Source organism: Xyrauchen texanus, chromosome 19 (genome assembly GCF_025860055.1).
Source record: "Xyrauchen texanus isolate HMW12.3.18 chromosome 19, RBS_HiC_50CHRs, whole genome shotgun sequence".
NCBI lineage: Eukaryota > Metazoa > Chordata > Actinopteri > Cypriniformes > Catostomidae > Xyrauchen > Xyrauchen texanus.
Window position 1 is genome coordinate 33799556 of NC_068294.1, and position 19982 is coordinate 33819537.

The following is a 19982-nucleotide window of genomic DNA, read 5'->3' on the forward strand; positions in this document are numbered from 1 at the left end:
AGTATATTTAGGCAGGTGAAATAAATGAATGAAATCAGCCCTGTAGATCACACCAACAATAATCAAAAGCATATCTAGCCCATTCAGAGCAATGAGGCTTCATTTATGAGCCACACTTGGAGCACCCACAGCGAATTGGCACATTTAACATCCTATGGAATCCAGTCAAATTCCTGTTTCCACATATGCCTCCCAACACTAGTGCCATTGTTAAAGAGCTGTGTTCACTGTAGTTTCCAAAGAAAGTTGCAAAAGCACTATGATCCCCACACAGTGTCCCGAAGTAGGCCAAGCGCTCTGGTTCAATCAGCCTCAAGACTATTGCTTCAGTGGTGCACAATTGCGGTTTTATGGACTGGACTCCTACCCCAGTCATTTTATTCACCACACAGTGTTGCGTTTGCTCAGCTCAGCCTTTTTCACTCGTCTGTTTTCCCCCCCTTTGTAAAGTGGAGCCGCTGTAAACATAATAACAGGCTTGATTTAGCCAGAGCTTCGGTGCCCATGTCAGACTGCGGCCCGCTTGCTTGCTGAGGGATTGAATTCCCACTGCCAGTTCAGAGCTGAACATTGTTTTCTTTGGGCCCCGGCCACTCAAGGCATTTCCAGCCTATTCAAAGTAAACAGCAACACAGCTGCTAAACTCTCCTGTCAATGAAAAAGCGCTTGGCATTCAACCTCCACCTTCCAAGGTTCTCCTCATAATGCGCAGCATTTCTAATTTTCTCATGTTGACAAAAGTCTGAGCGAGAAAAGAGGTCATTGTTCAGCCTTGTTGAGTCTTTGTGTGATTTTACCCTCTCTGAACTGTGAAGCTTTTTTAACCAACCTCTCACTGCTACCAACAGAGACCTCTTAACCCTCTCTCCTGTTGCCATTCTCTCACAGACAAAAATCACTTTTTCAGATCGGGTTAATTAAAATGCCTTGCAGGGGATGTCAAACCTTGCTCTTTCTCAATGATTTGTTCTGCACACCCCTAAAACTGCACATCTAAAGTTCCACTTGTGTTGCAGTTGGCTTCATTTCGGTTCTCTGAAAACAAAAACAAAAAGCCAGTTGGGGAGGAAATGGTGAGGCCAGCCAAAGAAGAAAGTGATAGACTTAGCAAAGATGTGACAATTAATAACAATTTCTGGTCGGACAGAATTTCTAGAGAGAATAAAAAACAGACCATCAGGCAATCACAGTGCTATGAGAGATGGATGCTGGCCAGTGCAAGGTCAGCTCTGTCGACCGCAGTCTCATGAAGACAGAAGGCTGCAGTGTCTACGGGGCTGAATGTATTATCTACAAATTGCTCTCCAATGTACAATCGCTAACGGTTGCTGCTGGCTACATTTTTCCATGCAACAAGTTCGAACCAAATTTTTCTAAATCCTCCCTATTGAAAGTCTAATGAGTGCTAGTAGGACATACATATGTAAACAGCTTCAAGTTATAGTATTGGAGAAGGTGGAGGTCAGTTCATATGGCATATGGCTCGCATGTGCTGGAATCAATCGGAATGGTGATCTCAGAGGTTGGTGTTAATTGCAGATTATTAGTGAACCACAAACACAGCTTGGGCAGTGCAGTTTGTCCAAGGAGTATCGTAATAATGAGTGACAGCTCTACTATGTGTCAGTCTTAGGACTATGAAGTCACAGTTGGAAATGTCCAGACAAAAATTGTATTTGTTTTTTGTGGGGTGTTGTTTTTGCATTTGATCAGATTAATGGACGTGGAGATGAGTGAGAAAATTAGCCTCTTGCTAAAACCTCTATGTAAGTTCACCCTATAATCATCCCATCACAAAAGCCATATTCCCCTAGATGGATATTGGTCTAGCCCTGAGGGAGGCTCTGGGAACAGTCACAGGGAGGGGTGTAAAGTTTATCAACTGCACCATGAGACGTGCGCCTGACCACACCAACATTACCTCTCCATCTCCCTGTATTCAGATGAAATTCCGGCCGAAGGAAAAACTGAAGCAGAAGAGCCAACAGCTGGCCGCTCCACTCTGCTTTTTTGAGTATTTGGGTCCATGATAACTCCCTAGTAAATTGGATCATCAATCTTCCAGTCATATCGAGGAAAAAAGTCTTACATTGTAGCGTCAGGGTTGGCCCCACATATGGAAATGTTTATCGGCTTATCCTGATAGAGGCACGAGGAGCGGAAGGGCACAAGATAGATCCTACCTCCCACCCATCCATTCCTCATTCCATTCACTATATAAGATCAGCCATATTAACCACTTCCACATTATAAAAACCTTTCTGATTGTAGCTCTGAGCCCATCTAATTTATACTTCCTACAACTGGAATGAGGAGGAATTCTGAGCTTGGATGTTATTGTTGGAATTCTTCCATTGATTTTCATTCCCATTGTTTATGTTGAGCAGTATTACGCAGGACACACAGTGTTTTAAACATTCTTTTGACTGCCAGCCATGAGTAATTGAAAAGGAGGGAGTGAGATATTCCATAGGATTGTTTACGACTCAAGTCTTGACATCAAATGTAGCAAATTCTGACATCAGAGCCAGGTCAAAGATCAACTCTTGTTAAAAAAACTGCCTCAGGTTTGGCATAACCAATGATGTCTGCAGGCCTTTAGCAGTTCCCATGGAATGTGGGCTTGTAGAATTACAAACAAATCATTCGACAAGGGCTGTGGCAACATCTGGCGATAGTTTATTCCATGTGTTTGTTTGCTAAATCAGAAAGACAGAAATCAAATGAGCATACACACCGATAAAAATGTTTACTGTTCTTTGGTTTTAATGTACAACCTGAACTGAGCATTTCTTGCTGTCTGAAACTCACAGGGACACAGCGTGTGTCCGGGGGACCCCAGGCTGTTGTTGCTGGCAGGCCCCTGTCACAACTCTCCACCTCTTAAGCTCTCTCCTAATCACCTGGTTTCTACAAGCTAAGACAATATGCATGTAATTAGCAGTTCTATGTGGCAGAAGCAGGACTTTCTGCCTCATGGGCACACACAGAGCCGGCTCTAGAGGCTCACATATAGGAAACATGGGCCTCTGTTTGAATTGGCCACTGTGCAGACAGTAGGATTCTACAGGGGAGGCCCTCATTCCAATTATCACCCAGCACCAGTTCACAGAGGTGCCAGACAACAATGCAAACGTAGACTTAAGCAACTTCCCATTAATTTTACATTTGCCCATCACTTGTGGGAAATAATTAAAATCCATAATGTTTGTTAACAACCATTGGCTTGGCTACAAACAGGACAAAAGTAGGAATCTGTAACCCATAAAGTAAATTTTGCTGTGGAATTAAATGTTTGACTGTTTTTCTCTGTCCTGTCTGTGAGGAAGGGAGGAAATTTCCACCAAAGAAGATGAGAAATCCTTCCCTGCTCTTCTCAGTTACAAAGCCACAGAGTAGGAAGACAATGTTAAATGCATTCAATTTGACAAAAACAAAGGAAATATATATACTGAGGGAAAATCTACATGAGACAGCTCCCCCATCCCCCACGCAGCAAAAGGATAGGTTGGGAGATCTACGTAATTGCTGAAAAGTTTGGATTTCTCTTTATGTTCAAGTGTTCCATTAAAAAGAAGTTTCATGTCTCATGGTATGCTAATGGCTTTTTTTTTTTCCTCAGACAGGTCTTTGGCGAGCCCTTTCCCTTCCCTTCCCTTCCCTTCCCTGCCAGAGGCGCTGGTCTACACCATCCACGCCAAGTTTCTCAGTAATCTGGCCATTTGATTTCCATTGGGTGCAATACATAAAATGGAAAGGTCAGTATAATGTCAACTGACCAGCCTTAACTAAAAAAACTCATAGTTTTACAAATAAGATCCCTTGTTTTGACATTTATAGTGCATATTTCACTACAATTTGTAGTTCAATGAAATTGCAGGTCATGCATTTGAAAAGTAACCTTTTAACTTTTTTCAGTGTTTTTCAGTGCAGCCAAGTGGTGATGAAAGATTGCGGTCACAATCTATTTTACTAACGCATTATGATGTATTTGTAATGTGTTATGGGCAGTTTTTAAACATGTTATGAGTATTTGTTTAAAAACTCTTTGTCTGAAAATGTGATGCATAAGGGCGTATGCTTTTTTCTCAACTCTAAAGGAGTAGTACACCCAAAACGTAATCATCATTTACTCACCCTCATGTTGTTTTAAACTACTTTCTTTCACACATGGAACACAAATAAGATGCTCGGCAGTATGTTAGTCTCAGTCACCATTCACTTTCACTACATTCTTTTTTCCATTCACTTCCTAACATCTTTTGTATTAAGAAACAAATTCATTCAGGGTTGGAACAACTTGAGGGTGAGTAAATTATCACAGAATTAGATTTTTTGTATAAACTATCCCTTATAAAGTCACCCATGCATCCTGTCTACAATCTTGCTCAGAGGCCAGCAGAGAATAAAACAGATAACAACATAATACCCTGCCATAATGAAGACATACATTTGATTGTCTAAAACAGAAATGCTTCTGCTGCCATATTGCCTGATTGTGCTCTAGAGTGCCGTACGGCTGTTTGGGGGTCACTCTGTGGGTAAGAGTTTTTTGATTGAAGGTTTGACCCGAAAAGATCTGATAGACAGCTCAGACACATGTGGAGTAGTGCTCTCCCTAGCACGCTCATTCTCCACAGTCTTCCACAGGTGGAAGCTCTCTTGACATTCCTCACTCCTGACGTGAACAACGAATAGAATAAAGAAGTCTGTAAATCTGGCACATCACCCTTATTGACACAAATCACAGATTTATGGACTAGCGGCCATGTGTGTGTGCATTAAAGGAAGTGTAAAGCATGTGTTTTGCAGCTTAAACTCACGCACATATGTACCTGAAGTCTCCCAGCTGGCGTTAATGCACCTCACTTTGCTTTCAGGAGGAATAATGTAAGTGAATTAACCTGGCAGATGGGAGTTGATTTAATCTACTCAGAGTGTTAAACAAGTATTCTTTCTGTGTGTGCCACAAGGGTCAAGGCACAGCATTAAAAAAAATTATCGAGTAAAATCCTACACTTTCACATCTGTTTTTCTTCTATTGACTGTTTATCAAGCCTGCAGAGCTCCTAAATGTAATTTTCTCATTGCATAATTGAACGCTTCCATTACTTATACTTTAAAGGATCCATCAAATGGGAGTTTTGTGCATGTTAGTCCATGTCTGTTATAGCTTTGAAGCCACACTGTAAAATCAAATTAGTTTCCCTTTTATTTGATTTTTCAAGCAATCGGTTTGCATGCTTTTTCTAAGTAAACATAGTTATTTGGCTCAAGTACACTGAACTTAATTTTTGATGTAATGTTAACTAGTTACAAGTAAGCTTAACTCGTCTATGATTAAAATAGATGTGTTTTTATTTAATTATTTTAATTAGGTTATTACATGTCATAAAGTATAAGGGAAACTATTATTAGATTCTAGATTAGCCATATGGCACAATGGATTCTACTCAGTACAATCTACACTTTTGTAAAGTACAATTGAGGAATGAAGAATGGCTTAAACTTAACAGGCTTAAACTTCACCAGAGGTAACACTGATCACCCTGATGGTGACTTAACAAAAATCTCAATTATCAGCCAGCTACAACAAAACAACAACAATAGTCATTAGAATTACAATGAAATACATAAAAAAAAAACTATTATTTTAACTACATAAGTCCCATTGTTTTGTCCAAACAAACATAATTTATTCAAATGCAAGTGTTTATGGGTATTCCACTCAAGCCGCAATTTTGCACTTGGTAATTTTGAGTTAGTAGTACTCAAAGCAAAAGTTTAAAGAACTTATGTATTTTAGTTATGATTACAAAATGTGACATTTTAAGTCATGTTTAATTAGGACAACTTAAATGTTTTTATTAATGACAACTTTAGGATTTACGAGGAGCAACGGTAACTTAATTAAAACGAGTATGAATAGTAAAAACTTACGACTAATTTGTAAACTTTTTTTTTTTTTTTTTATTTGAGATTACTAGTAGTATTTATATTTATTTGCTAATGTACACTTAAAAGTTGACCAATCTAATCTTTAGCAGATACTGTACATCCATTTAAAATTGTACTGTTTTTTTTTTCTCTTCTTGGAAAAATGACTAAAATGATTGACGGCTCAGTTGCACTTAACTGATTCTTTTGTCCAATCAAATGCTCTCTAGAATGCAAATTTCCCTCCCTTTAATACAATCGAATAGCAAGTAGCATGTGATGCCTCTGAAGTAATATTGGCTAAATAAAAAAAAGAAAAGAAAAGAAAAAAAGGGACAAGTCTTTTGATATGTTAAATAGGAAATGTCCTGTTTCAATAAGAAATATGTCAACACAGAAGTACGTGTCATGCATTTTAATGTCTTTGATGCATTGTTGATAGAAATCCTTATTACATATAAAACATGCAAACATAATATTATACATGCATATGCAAAGAAACCTAGCTGGCATGAAAAAGAAGCCTTAGTTTAGGCAATCATAGTTTAACCTAATTAAACCCTAACCATACTTATCGCCTTAATGTGGTAAAACCATGGTATCTCATCATAGATGAGAGATGTCTTGGAATTAAGATTAAAGTTAGAATAAGTTTCTCACCAGACGGGGGCACTACGACTGCAAAATGAGGATCATAGGGGGGGAAAAAAAGTAATGTCAAAGTATTTCAAGAGCGACAGGACTCAAACGTATCCATTTTGAAATATTTTATTTGAGGGCATTTCTGTAGTTTGTATATTATTGGATGATGTATATCAATATAGTGTCAGTAAATAATAATAAAAAAAATATATAGCCTATATATACTAGCCTACATTGAACGGCTTGTTATTTATTTACTTATTTACATATTTGCTGCTGCCTTCGTTGTATTCATATAACCGTAACCATAAATAGTAACAAACTACAATATAACTATTTATAACTGTATTTAGTTAAATTACTTTTCTCAGTGAAGACGTATTTATTTTTATTTTGCAGCTTTATTTTTATAATAATAATAATAATAATAAAAGGATTTAAGTAGGCATAAGTGCAATGATTGCACTTTAAACTTTCTGAACTGGTACGTGTTAAAAATCATATTTGTCTTATTTTTATGTCTCGTCTTATGAAGCCGTCTGGCTTTCTGTCTTTTAAAGTGCCGATGACAAGCGTGTCTCCTCTTTTAGCACTGCGGTTTCTAATTGATAACTTTGTGTTCATCCCTCAGACTTAACGAGCATTTTGTGTGGGCTGAGCTGAGTTATTTGAAGCAGTCCCAAAAACTTCTCGACTTGAGAACCCAAATATCCCTGAATGACATCACGCGGATGAGCCAGTAGGAGTGCGGAGCGCAGAGTTTGGGGGCTGGAAATCAAGTAGGTACGAGCTCCACTGAAGTTTCTCAATCACTATCAATGAGGATTTGCATGCTGGACCTAAAAAAGCGGAATTTTAGAAAAATGAAAAGGAATCACTTTGGACATTTGAATGCGTTTTGGAGGATTTCCCTGGGACATTAATGTTCGTCAAGTTAGTGGTGTGCGTTCCCAACTTTCATATGTTTCAATGGTGTGGAGACATTTGAATGAGCAACGCTTTGCTCCAATGTATTTTTAGAAGTTTTCAAAGTTGGAACTATATATGTAGTACTTTGACACGCACTGTTTTATTTTTTCCTTGTATTACATGGAGAATCTTGCGCTCGCGACTTGATTGCCTGTGGATAAGACGCGAATTACTTTTGTTTTTGATATAGCCTAAACATTAGTTTGTTATATTATTTGTATATCGATATAAGGCTACTATCAGCATCAGAGGATATATATATATCATGCGGTGGGTGAAGTCTTGGGGAATACTGGCTCTGTTGCTGTGCTGTGTCTCTGTGAATGGATGCCCGCATAAGTGCAGTTGTTCGGGCTCTCATGTGGATTGTCAGGGTCAAGGCTTCAGGACTGTACCCAGGGGAATCCCGAGGAATGCCGAAAGACTGTAAGTACGCCGGTTATTGTGTTATCTTACCACCGACAACATATAAATGACAGCAGCAGCGTTTCAGTTCATGTAGTGACACAACGTCGCGAGAAAATTACGTTTATTCCGGGGTCTATAGACTACTAAACACCTCATTATACATATTAGCCTATATATATTGCATGTTACTAAAATTAATATTGTACTTATAATAACAATGTAGTTACAAGCAATTACAACGTAATTAAACAGTAATTACATGTAGCCTAGTTCTTTAGTATTTTAGGATTGTGTTTTTTATTGTTAATGTGATGGGACAAAAATATAACATTTGTTTATTTCATGCTACCATAGTTCAATTCATGAGGTGGTCAGCATCTTGAATTAACACTGGTGAGATTCAACCATTTAGTTTTTTTTAAAAAGTGTAATTAGTCTTTAGCGTACACAAATGTAGATTAAGCCTGGTGTTCAAAAAGGTCAAAATTCAAATTCAAAACTTTATGGGACAAAGTAGTCAAACCTCAAGGTCATTATTTTATTTATTTATTTGCAAAGGTAGGCTGTAACATTTTAAGTAACATTGCTTTTTTGTTTGAACTTACAATAAATCATATCTCATAAATAGTCTCACACATGAATCATTTTATTATTTCCTAGTTTAGATGCAGGATTTTGTAATCATTTCAATGTTTGAAAGTCAAATAAGCTTGGTTTTTATTCGTTAAAGCTTACCATTCATATCATAAATAGTTTAACGCATAAATAATTTTCTTATTTCCCAGTTTAGATTCAGCATTTTGAATTAATTTGAGAGTTTGAAGAGTTTCAAGTCAAGTAATGTTGTTTTTTTGTTTTAGCATACAATAACATATATCATAAAAAGCCTCCTAGGTGAAGACATTTCTTATTTTTTCCTAGTTGAGAATTTTGACTTTGCAGTGAAAGCTTTTCATATGAAATAACATTCTCTGATTGTTACAAATGACTGTGTTCGGTTGTTAATGCCTCTTGATATTTATGTACACATCTGAATGTTGTGCACTGCATTGCAATACTGATATGACTGATTCCTCCAGTATAATAAGTGTACACAAACATTGAAATGATTAATGGCCATATGATGTGAGTGTGTGTATACCTTGGCTGCATTCGTTGGGGAAGTTGGGGAACCACAAATCCATTGAGGGGCGCACTGCCGCTGAAGACTGACTCTCTTATGTGTATAGATTACGTATACTATTGGTGGATTTCACTGTGAAAATGTTCTTAATTTCCTTGTTTCCACCTGTGGCACTTCTGTCACAATAAGCCATGACATTTCTTGAAATATCACTACCATCTGGCTTAAGAACAAGAAAAGCAAATATAACAATTTCCTTGAACTTGATATGAAAAAGACCCTCTCTGTTTAATGGCCAGAGGTCTGGTTATGCCTTACAACCTTTGAACCCTAGAGGGCTTTTCAGTGGAATTTTTCATGTGGAGAGAAATAATAAATAAGGCTCATGGCCCTCAGTATATTGGATTTGTCTTAAAATATACCATGTAAGTTTTTGTCTTGTTAGCTAGTAAACTAGGGATCTGCAAGTCTTTAAATGTTTCAAGTATTTCATTTAATGGCTTTGCAGAGCTATTGTAATGACAGTTTCTTTCATTAAGAACCAACTGAAGTTCTTTCAGAAGTTGCAGCATTCATTTAATAAGTGCAGTTTTTCACAACTGCTTGAAGTCCAGGTGGAACGATCTCCAAGTCTCCTGGTACAATTAACACACCACCATTATTTCCAGAGCACCCTGGAGTGTTGATATAACTGTAATGACTGCACCTCTGCCCTAAGCAAGGTCCATTTATCCACTATTCCAGAGTCCAGACCCATTTCCCTCTAATAAATGTGCATTTATTTGAAAGGCTTGTCTTTCTTTGACAGCTTATATGATATTTAGCTCCTGTCGCAACTGTAATATACCCTTTCAGTGACTCTCTCTCTTCTCTCTTTTTCACTCTTTCATCTCTCTTACTCTAATTTGCACCAGTTACACACACACACACTGTAGGGTTTAATAGCAAATTTTATCCACAGGCGTCTTCACAGAGTTTAGGCCCTCTTAGAGTTAACACTTCAGGAACAGGCGTAGCTGTTCTGTCCAACGTGATCTCATGAGAATTTGTATGTATTCTTACATAAAGTTTGGTTCAAGCAAACGTACAGTCTCTTACGTTTCTGTAGACACTGAAATATACAATATTGACAGCATTTAAATGTCATCATTTTACATATTAACACCTATAGAAACATACAAATGTTTAAGTGTACTGTTTGAATTGATTAATATTGAATAATTCATAGAATGAATCAGTTAATTACATTTAATTTATAAATAGTGAGATTAGTTAAATGCCATCATATTATTTAATGCAGTTAACATTATAATATGACATTGTGTTTTTGTTTTTGAATCCGCGTCTGAGACCTTCAACCAGCGCATCTTATCACTTGGCTTGTTGAGCGCATTACCGCGGAGACATAGCACACGCATGTGGATATACCAAAAAAAAATTTAAAACATAAAACTATTTTTTTCAGCTAAAATCCAAACCTTCAGACTGCTTTCTGTGAAGAACAGACCCAAATGTTAGCCTTTTATTCAACGATCTCCATCTCCATCTGCCGCTGCACCGTCACGCCCACCGTAACCATCAACCAGTGTTGGCTTCGTTTTCAAAATTTTTAAATTGCTTCCTCAAAAAACATTATGACCAGCGGTTTTATGGCAGTGATGTCGAATGCTCATTGGCTTTCAAGTGTCTCGTGACCATTTGCGAAATGCCGTATTCTACGATATAAATGTTTGAATGAGGTATCACAGTACTGCTGTGTCTTATTTCGAAGGCTGCCCGCTAGGTAGGACGCTTCCTTCGAAGGCTGCAGTAATGTAGTAATGTCCTCCTTTAAAGGTGTTATATGTAAGATTGACAACAAACGTTTGAAATGGGTACTGCAGTCCAAATTCTAATTATTGAGAGTTGTCTGCCCTGCCTTAGACATGAAGCTCATGTGGGTTGCCAGAATTAGCCAACTCAGCATCCGGTTTAAAGGATTTTTGAGCTTTAAGCTGTCTCCAACTTCCAAAGGCCTCTGGTCATGGTGGTATTTAGGCAGATGGCGAGGCTTTTTAGGTCGGGTGGAATCTGTTATCTCTGATCCAGTTCGCTTGCTGGCCTCCATGGCTGCAGCACGCAGTATTGTTTGCATGCAAAGTTGGTAACCCATCCCAGTATCTGGCAACCCATTGGTGTCGAAATACTATTGGGAAATGGGCAGTGGGCGGGATCACACAGGCCAAAACATAAACAGAAATTCTGGCCCGAAATGGAAACTTCAAAGTAGAATATACTGGCTGTAGCATTGTTATCGGTGAAGCCAGTATTTCAACTTATTATGTTTCCTAATTCGCTAATGACATATTTTGGTCATTTTATGATTTAGTACAGTTTAAACAAGACGGCCTTCGTAGGACAAACAGAATAACGGATAACGGATGCTATATTAATGAGATCAGGCTGTTCTGTCCAATGTTTCTCATCAAGAACTGGACAAGGACAGAGAATGACAGCATCTCCTTTGTCTAAGTTTGTCTTAATAATGTATCACAGGAAAACTCTTACAAAATTATTTTTTTACTAATCACCCACAATTCAGTTTTACGAAGCAATATCTGCCATGGTTCAATGCAGTCAAGCCTCCTTTACATGTAAATGGGGCTTATTAGAGGGGCTTATCACTTTATTCATAAAAGTCATCGTAAAATTCTCTGGTGCAATTAATTTAGTGGAAAAACCACCCACGGAAAGCAGGTGGTAAGCTGAATTTTTGTAAAAATAGAATTTTAGGTAATTGTTTTGCAATCATGGCAGCATTAATCAAATCAAATGATTATCAAATAATGGACAAGAATGTTATAATCAGGCATATATCCAGAGTCTACATTTAAAGTGCCAGTTCAGGTGTTTTGATTACAGTGGTGGTACAGTCTCAGTAAAGCATCCAGATTGTGGAAGTCTATTGGGTCCTCCACAACCTAGCATTTAGAACTGGCCTGCAAGATGGGAAACTGCATTGTGCAGATTTACCAGATTTGCATAACTCCTTTAGTGAATCATGTGCTAAAACGATAAACACAGCACGTGCAAACAGCCCTTCTTAATGAATCTCCCCCTCAGATTGGCAGCTCCTTGTACCGCAATAACACAAGAAAGAAATGGATGCTCCACTCATGTTTTAATATTGTTTTATCAGCATCTGCTCTCAGATGTTTATCCCGTTTTTATTATGCATAATGCTCACAGAGACTCAGCAGGACAGTGTGTGTGTTTGTTGTGTTGGTGTTGGAGCAAATAAGGAGGTGGGTTTGTGGTCTCCGGTGCCCTGCTGACCTCGGTGGGCATATGAGGAGCATATGTGAAGCCTCTCACTCAGCGGGCGTTCACACACTGCAGCCTGCCAGACAGCTGTTGGCACTGCTTGTGGGCAAAGACTTCAGGGAAATATCCACCACCCAACCTTTAATTTTTTTTTTTTTTAAATATACGGAAAATATTAGTTTCAACCAAAGTGAAGAGCTGGCAGAGAGGGACATGCACTGTCTTTGAGTCTGGGAGCCAGAAGACCTCTCGTTACAAACGTCTCAAAGAGGTCACTCCAAAGACAGGGACACAGAAGTTTCTTATCTTCCAAGTTTGTGTCATGCTTCAATGGAATACTGGATTTGATAATGTGCATGCCTCAAGAGTCGTTTCAGGTTAACGAGGGCTCTTGTTTTTGGGGCTTTGTCACCAAAGCAACACATCAAGGTTTCTCATCGGCACATCTTTTTAGAAACAGCAGAATGTAGCTGAAAGTGACACATTGTTTATCCTAAGCTAAAAGATATGAATAAAACTGTGCATGGTTTTATGCTTTTGCGACTGTGATGTAAGCCATATCAGGGACCAAACACTGGCTTTCAGTTAGCAACCGATAAACAAAAGAATTGTGCCAGTGTTTATGTATGAGTTGACATCGAGATTTTGCTAGGTCTTCGATTTACACATACAGAAGTAAAGGGGAGTAAAGGAGTCAAATTTCTCTTGGGTGAAAAAACAGTCATGCCAGTGGGAATACGCGCGATCCTCATTTGGAATTGCCTGATTGTCTTCTAGTGGCGAAATACATTTCCCAAAATGAATCTCATATGTGGTTCAAGTTTGGTGACCTTTGACATGCGTATTCGCATTGTTGGCCCTTTGTGCCCTCTCTCATATGAAGCATTGGGAAGTCTGATTCATTTTAGTGAATCGGTTTGTTGGTTGCACTGTAAAAAAGATTTGTGTGAATTTACAGTAAATTCCTGGCTACTATTTGCATGACTTTAACAGTATTTTTACAGTAGTATTTCTACAGTGTATTACAATTAAGGGGGCTTTCACACTTGGTTCGATTGCCTGTTCCGAACCCGAGTTCGATTGCTCCCCCCTCCCCCCTGCCCCCGATGGACTGTGTTCACATTATATATTTGTATCTGAACCGCGGTACGCTTGTGTCATCAAGCTGCAGCTGGTGCGTAATCGTGTTGCTTGATAACCGCGAAATGAAAAGGCGTCAAAATTCAATGAATAGACTTGCTCGGTTCACATTTGTTCTTCTTTTTTTTAACCTTTGGTTTTGTTTTCAACATCAAGATACAGAAACACACTTGCGTCTGTCTGCCGCAAAAATACTGAAATCGTTCAAAAGACAGCGGGCTGTCCGCCGAAGACAATTTTTGCGAAGGCAAGCAGAAATCATCTCTCTGCTTGCAGTGCGTGTGCGTCAATCCCTCTTTTCATCAAGGTATGTGTATACACACACACACACACACACACGCACGCACGCACGCACGCATGAAAGTAAACTCTTTCCGCTCATTTTGAAAGTGACTCGTGTGAGACTGACGACCACATTATACGTCATCAATAGCGGTTCACTTCCGTGGTTTGGTTCGATTGCATTCATATCAGCAGCGAACCGTACTGGAGTTCACATGAACCGTACCCCAGACCACCTTTTTAAGCGGACCCGAGTACGGTTCGCGGGTGCGCACCCGAGTTCGGAAGACAGCATTCACATCATCCAAACGAACCGAACTCTGACGTCATTCGAACCGGGGTGCGCACCAAACGTGCTAGTGTGAAAGCCCCCTAAAAGACAACTATATACTGTGACTACAGTGAACAGGACCAATACATTACTGTAATGTAGCAGCACTGTGTTGTAGAATCACAATTATCATCTGTATTTTATTTATCTTCAGTTTGTTAATTATCACCATTGTTGAGTGTGTATATCTTATGTGCCTGATTGACAACACTTGATAAAAAGTTAGTGAGCATAAAACCAAACATATTATATCCAAGCTTTGCAAAAATCCCTTCCTAATTTTTTTTAATTATACTGTGATGTAGTTTATATATCATTGGCCAACATAAAGTCAACCACTAAACTGCCTATTTTCTCCATACATTATAGTACAATAAATTGTTCTTAAGCACAATTGCACCAACTTTAAGAAATGTAATTAGAAATAAATAAGATAAGGTCCCATCCAATGGGAACACTAAAAACTATAATAGTGACTTCAAACGAAACACCAATTTCCCATAATGCCGTGCTATATTCAAATATACTTTTTCACAGTAATTTGTTGTTTTGTGACAGAAAATGTTCTAGCCTGCATTTAATTTTCAAGAAAATATTGAAAACAGTATTTTATTGTAAGAAATGACTGTTAAGATCCTGGCAATTTTTACAATGTGGTTCATAATTTTAAACATTTTAAAATGTTTCCGGTGAAGCAAAATATTTAGATAAATGGTAGAGTCACTGTTATGTTCTGAGTGTTTTATATAAAGTATATTATTTTATGGTTGTATTTTGTGTAAATGTATCTGTTAAAATGCTGTTTAATGCTGTCAAACATCATCTGATAGTTCAGTATTTTTTAATGGAGTTACTATTCGTACTAGTTGTAAATAGCTCCTGCCGCACAGTACCACTATTTTCACTCCAGTGGTCTGGTGGAAACACGGAAATTAAAGATAATCTTCACCCGCTAGTATCTGCAGTGTTGTGGGGTGTAATGTCAGTGTGGAAGTGCTTTTCATGAGGACAACCTGGGTTCGATTCCACCTTTTGTCACACCTTTTCCCATTCGGCTTCCTGTCTCCATTATTAATATGTAATGTTACTTATAATAATAAATGAATATAAAGATTTATTTGCTAACAGTGATTTGGTCATAATGAAAGTTGGGGAGTTGAGAGAGAGGTTTAATTCGGGAAAAATTAACCATGGTTTTACTATAGGAATGTTGTAGTAAAAATGTTTTTGGCAGAAGCCATAGTTTTAATAAAATGAACCATGTTATTACTACAGTAATATGGTGTTAATGTTGTAACCATGTTTAATTTTGTGGTTGCTATGGTTTTACTACAAAATACAATGGTGATACTATGGTTATTGTAATAAAACCATGATGATATTTTTTGTAAGGTATGTGTAGGGGTAGCGGTTGGTGTAGGGTCTCTGTTGGACTCTAAATAAACACAATAAACACATTACAGTGATGTGTTTTAAAGGGTAGCTTTACAAGTTTAACTACTTTATAATTATGAGTAGCTAGTAGATTAGGAAACTAAAGTTTCAAAGCAGTTTCAAAGCAGTCAACATTCTGGACTAGGCCTGAGCAGATTATCTTTGAATAAAAAAATGGTATAAGCCACACAGTGGATATAGAGCGGCACAGGTTTAGAGTTCTATTGTTAGAAATGGTCAGCATTCAGTTGGGACACTAATATTTGACTGTTGTTCCTGATAGTGACATAAACAGAAAGACGTTTTGGGTGGAGGGTTATCCTTGGTTACCCTGGAGTTCAAGATGAGACGTGTGTTATGGATGAGCCTTTTGTAGCCTGGCTGTCATATTGACTTTCACACTGAAGTGTTTAAGATGCCCTTGTCACCTCTCAGCCAAGCGTTACTTTAATAATTTAAGAAGTAATTTACTGTGCAAGAACCCCAGACTGTCTGTGCTATTAGCTGTCAGACTTTGAAAATAAACAATCAAGGGGGTACACAGTCAGAATTTTTTTTTTTATAATTTATTTTTGTCCAATCTGCTTACTGCGAAGTGAGAGTCCTTCAGCGGGAATGCATCCAGACACGGCTATAATGAAAATATTTACTAAATCAAACTCTCCCTGAGATGGAAACTGCCAACATTGCTCATAAACAATGGAGAGGAACACAAAGTCGTACTGTCTTGATCTTCCCGAAAAGAATCCAGTGATTAATTGGCCTTTATCCCCATGCAAAGCCAATCTAACCCCATACTAACCCCAAAATCCAATCTTTCCCTACAGTCATTTTGAGATTTTTCTGTTTTTTATCACAAATGCCATTTACCAGAGACAATAATCCATCATCATAAGATAAATTCAAGCCATGCCAGGTAATCAAGGATAAGAGATAGATTTTTTGTGGTTTTAGTTACTAACTTTCAGAGTTGTGTAACAAATCCCAAAATATATACAGTATTGCCAGTTGGCAAAAAGAGGCAACGTGAGGTTCTGTATCTTGCTCTTGTGACACTTTCAGTTATGTTGGACATCACAAAACTGGTATAGGGAATTGTAAAGAACTTTTGAGTTGGCAGTTCGGTGTGTCGGGGAGTACACCTCAAAAATTATTGAAAAGGAGTGCATGTATCCAGTGGAGATGTGTGGTAGCCACATGGCTGCTGGCACCATAGCTCATGAGAGATGAAAGACAAGTGAGCGGTAATAAACTCCCCCTGATTTGATCTTGCGCATGTGCAAACTAACAAGCACTCTGACAGAGAACCTCCAGAGAAACTGGGAAAAAGAAGGCCTCTGTTATGGGAGAGTTAAGAGGAGGCAATGGGGCATCATTGCATTTGAAACACACAAAACAACCTGAGAAGACGAATCAGCAGCGTGTTTTATGGTAAATGTTAAATGGTCTGCACTTAAATATCGCATTTTTAACCTTAGCGGTTACCAAAGCACTTTACCCTGTGTCCCATTCACCCATTCACACACACTCACACTCCCACTCATACACCAATGACGGCAGAGTTGTCATGCAAGGCGCTAGCCTGCCATTGGGAGCAACTTGTATGATATTTTTTATGCAAAAAAAGCAGATGCTTTTATCCAAACTGACTTGCAATGTATTTATAAAATATACTTTATCAGTTTATGTGTTCCCTGGCAATTAACCTTATAGCCATGATCTACATGTTGAGCTACGCTCCAATATTTAAAAAGGTGGTTGATCAATATGGGGTTTTCAATGACTGATTCTCAGACGTTTAGATTTGTTCCCCCCAAATCTTTACTCGATTAAAATCTCCCTATTTGAATCTAGGGTTTAACATCTGCCTCATAATATTCAGTGATATTCTGATGCCTTTATGAATTACCTCAGTGATGGAGAAATCATAATTAACACAGTCATTTAATGAAGAGATAATAGGTAGGAGAAATTACAGTGTTCTGCTGCTGACAGTTATGACAGCAAACTTGTTAATTTAAATGCGAGGGACAAGCTTAATTTCATGATGTGCGTTTATATCTGTGAGGCATTTAGCTGTAATTAATCATCAAGATGAGAAACATTTGCTCTTATTTATGTATCCTCTATCTGTTCTGATGAAACTGTGCATCGTATGAGGAGAATATTAATGGGTGGATAGTGCTAAAGTTGTTCAAGTGCTTCAGTAATGGAAAACACCCATGAAAGAACTCCAAACCAGAGTTTCAAGTGGAAGAAACTCATTTAAGATTTCAAACAGCGATGAAAGGCTTTCAAAAGGAAATGGAGCATACCTATCAGCTTTTGTGGACTACACTAGCGTAGCTTTGAGGAAAATAGCAGAAGATTACGACAGGAAATGCATTGTGAAGCAGAGCACCAAATAGGAAAAGAAAAACAACGCTTTAAATTCTCATAAACATTTTTCTCGATCCACTTTGAAGGTTTAGGGCACCGGAGTCACCTGACGTGTCAGAATTGCTCGATTTTGCATCGAGACAAAGTCAAAATATCCTTGAGCCAAAATCACAAAGATTCTTCTCTTTATCTTGTGCTGTTCTGAAGTGCTTCTGTTGGAAGAAAAAGCGCAATTTGACAGAGTGGTCTGCAGGCTTATGACCTGGATGAGTCGGGCTGAGTGTTCTTTCGCCATGTGTGGGTGGGGTGGAACCCTGAGGGGGCACATTGTTAGCGCAGAACACCTGCCGTTTGAATAGCCACCTTATCCCCTATCCCCTCAACAAATTAAAACAAACAATAGCCAGCAGGGGGCTGCCATATCTGTGAACTCCACCTTGTCAGTGTGACTGGAGATTTGATTGAGTTTCTGGAGGAAGTAGGACTTAGTTAGCTCCCTGGGCTGTTAACACATCCTGTAAAAAAAACTGACAGGGTGAAAGATGTGTGGAATGAAGTGCAGGATAGAGAGAAGAGGAAATGTGTTATTAGTGGCATTATGTCGTAAGCAGGTGAGAGGATATGAGATGAGAAAACGAGAGACAGAGATAGAGTGACTTACTTGGAGTTCAGGACAAGCTGCTGGAGAATGAAAAAAAAGAGAGAATTCATGGGAAGGGCATAAAAAGTTGGTGAGAAAGATTCTGTAATGTTTCGTTTGGAGAGCAGTATGTATTTTGCAGCAGTATTTTGGCTGTATCTCAAAACTTAGGCCATGTCCACACTAATACATTTGTTGTTTCCTGTTTTCCTAGCATGTATGTCGACACGTGAGACAAACGTGTTGAAAAAAGAACTACAAAATGACGTGGTTGCTGCAGTAATGGTGTTTTATTTTTGTCACATTTGACTTTTATGACACTATTGGTTATGATAAGGTTTAAGGTTTAAGGAAGGGGAGGTTGGTCTTGTTCATTTAAAACTAGACTAGGACACAATGGTGGTGGCTGTGGGGATCGAACCAGCGACCTTCCGATTACCAGATTACCAGTTATGTGCTTTAGACCACTACACCACCACTCCAGTTATCATGTGTATCTTTAAAAAATGAATAAGCTACCTATTCAGACAGAATTTTTGGCCATTATATTTTTATGGGCTTTTTATGCCTAGCTATCTGGGTAGGCAGTTCAAAAGGTTTTGGAACATTGCTGAAGAGTAGGAGAGGTTAACGTTAGAATCCAGCATCTGTAAATAGCCTGACTTCTGTTCTCTATATGGCTCGTATTAGTCCACTTGATGTACGTTTTGTGGTTCTGGGGAAATCTTTTGAAATCCAATATGCCTTTAAATTAGATTTATAAATGTTTATGTATATTATGAGAAACACAGAAAAACAGTCCGATGTCAGTGCATAAGTGTATGCGTGTGCCATTAAATGTCACAGTATACTGTATTCCTTAGCGTTAATGTTTTTTATTGTGGTGAAGCTCCAGTAAACAGCACCCAACAAGGAAGTCGCTTCATTTCCATAGGCATGTACACTCATTTTTGCAAAATGTTTACATTTTGTACACACGGTTGAAACTGATAAAGTAACAGTCTGGGAAAGGGCAAAACTTGAGTGGAAAAATACTTAGTGGTAATATGTATTCATATGCAAGGAGAGACGTTTCCTAAACAGAAATATTTCCATGCAGTCTGTCTCCCTCAAACAGTTTATTCCCACAGTTTAGTTCGCTTTGCTTATGCACAGAACACAATATCAGGTCTCGGATAAACATGCCACTTTGAAATTTTGTTTTTGTATGGGGACAAAAATGACGCAGATAAATGAATCTAAAGAAAACAGACAGAACGGGCAGGTGTACACCCATATGACCCTGAACTTTGTAGGTGTGTGTGTGTGTATGGGAACGTTTAGAATCAAGGCAGCTCAATAGCAGTCTGCTGAAATAGAGTCGCCTCCAGCACAGAGAATTCAAGGCAGAGGAG

At 38.4% G+C, this 19982-nt stretch overlaps 1 protein-coding gene across 1 annotated transcript in view; it reads left to right on the forward strand.

Annotated features, from left to right (window-relative positions):
• Window positions 1–7334: 7334 nt before the first annotated feature.
• The window catches only part of LOC127660139 (slit homolog 3 protein-like), a 214405-nt gene continuing 201757 nt past the window's right edge, over window positions 7335–19982 (forward strand). Inside the window, exon 1 of the mRNA XM_052150230.1 lies at window positions 7335–7974. Within this exon, the coding sequence (XP_052006190.1) occupies window positions 7814–7974 (161 nt within the window). The 5' untranslated portion in view covers window positions 7335–7813. The remainder of the gene's footprint in view (window positions 7975–19982) is intronic.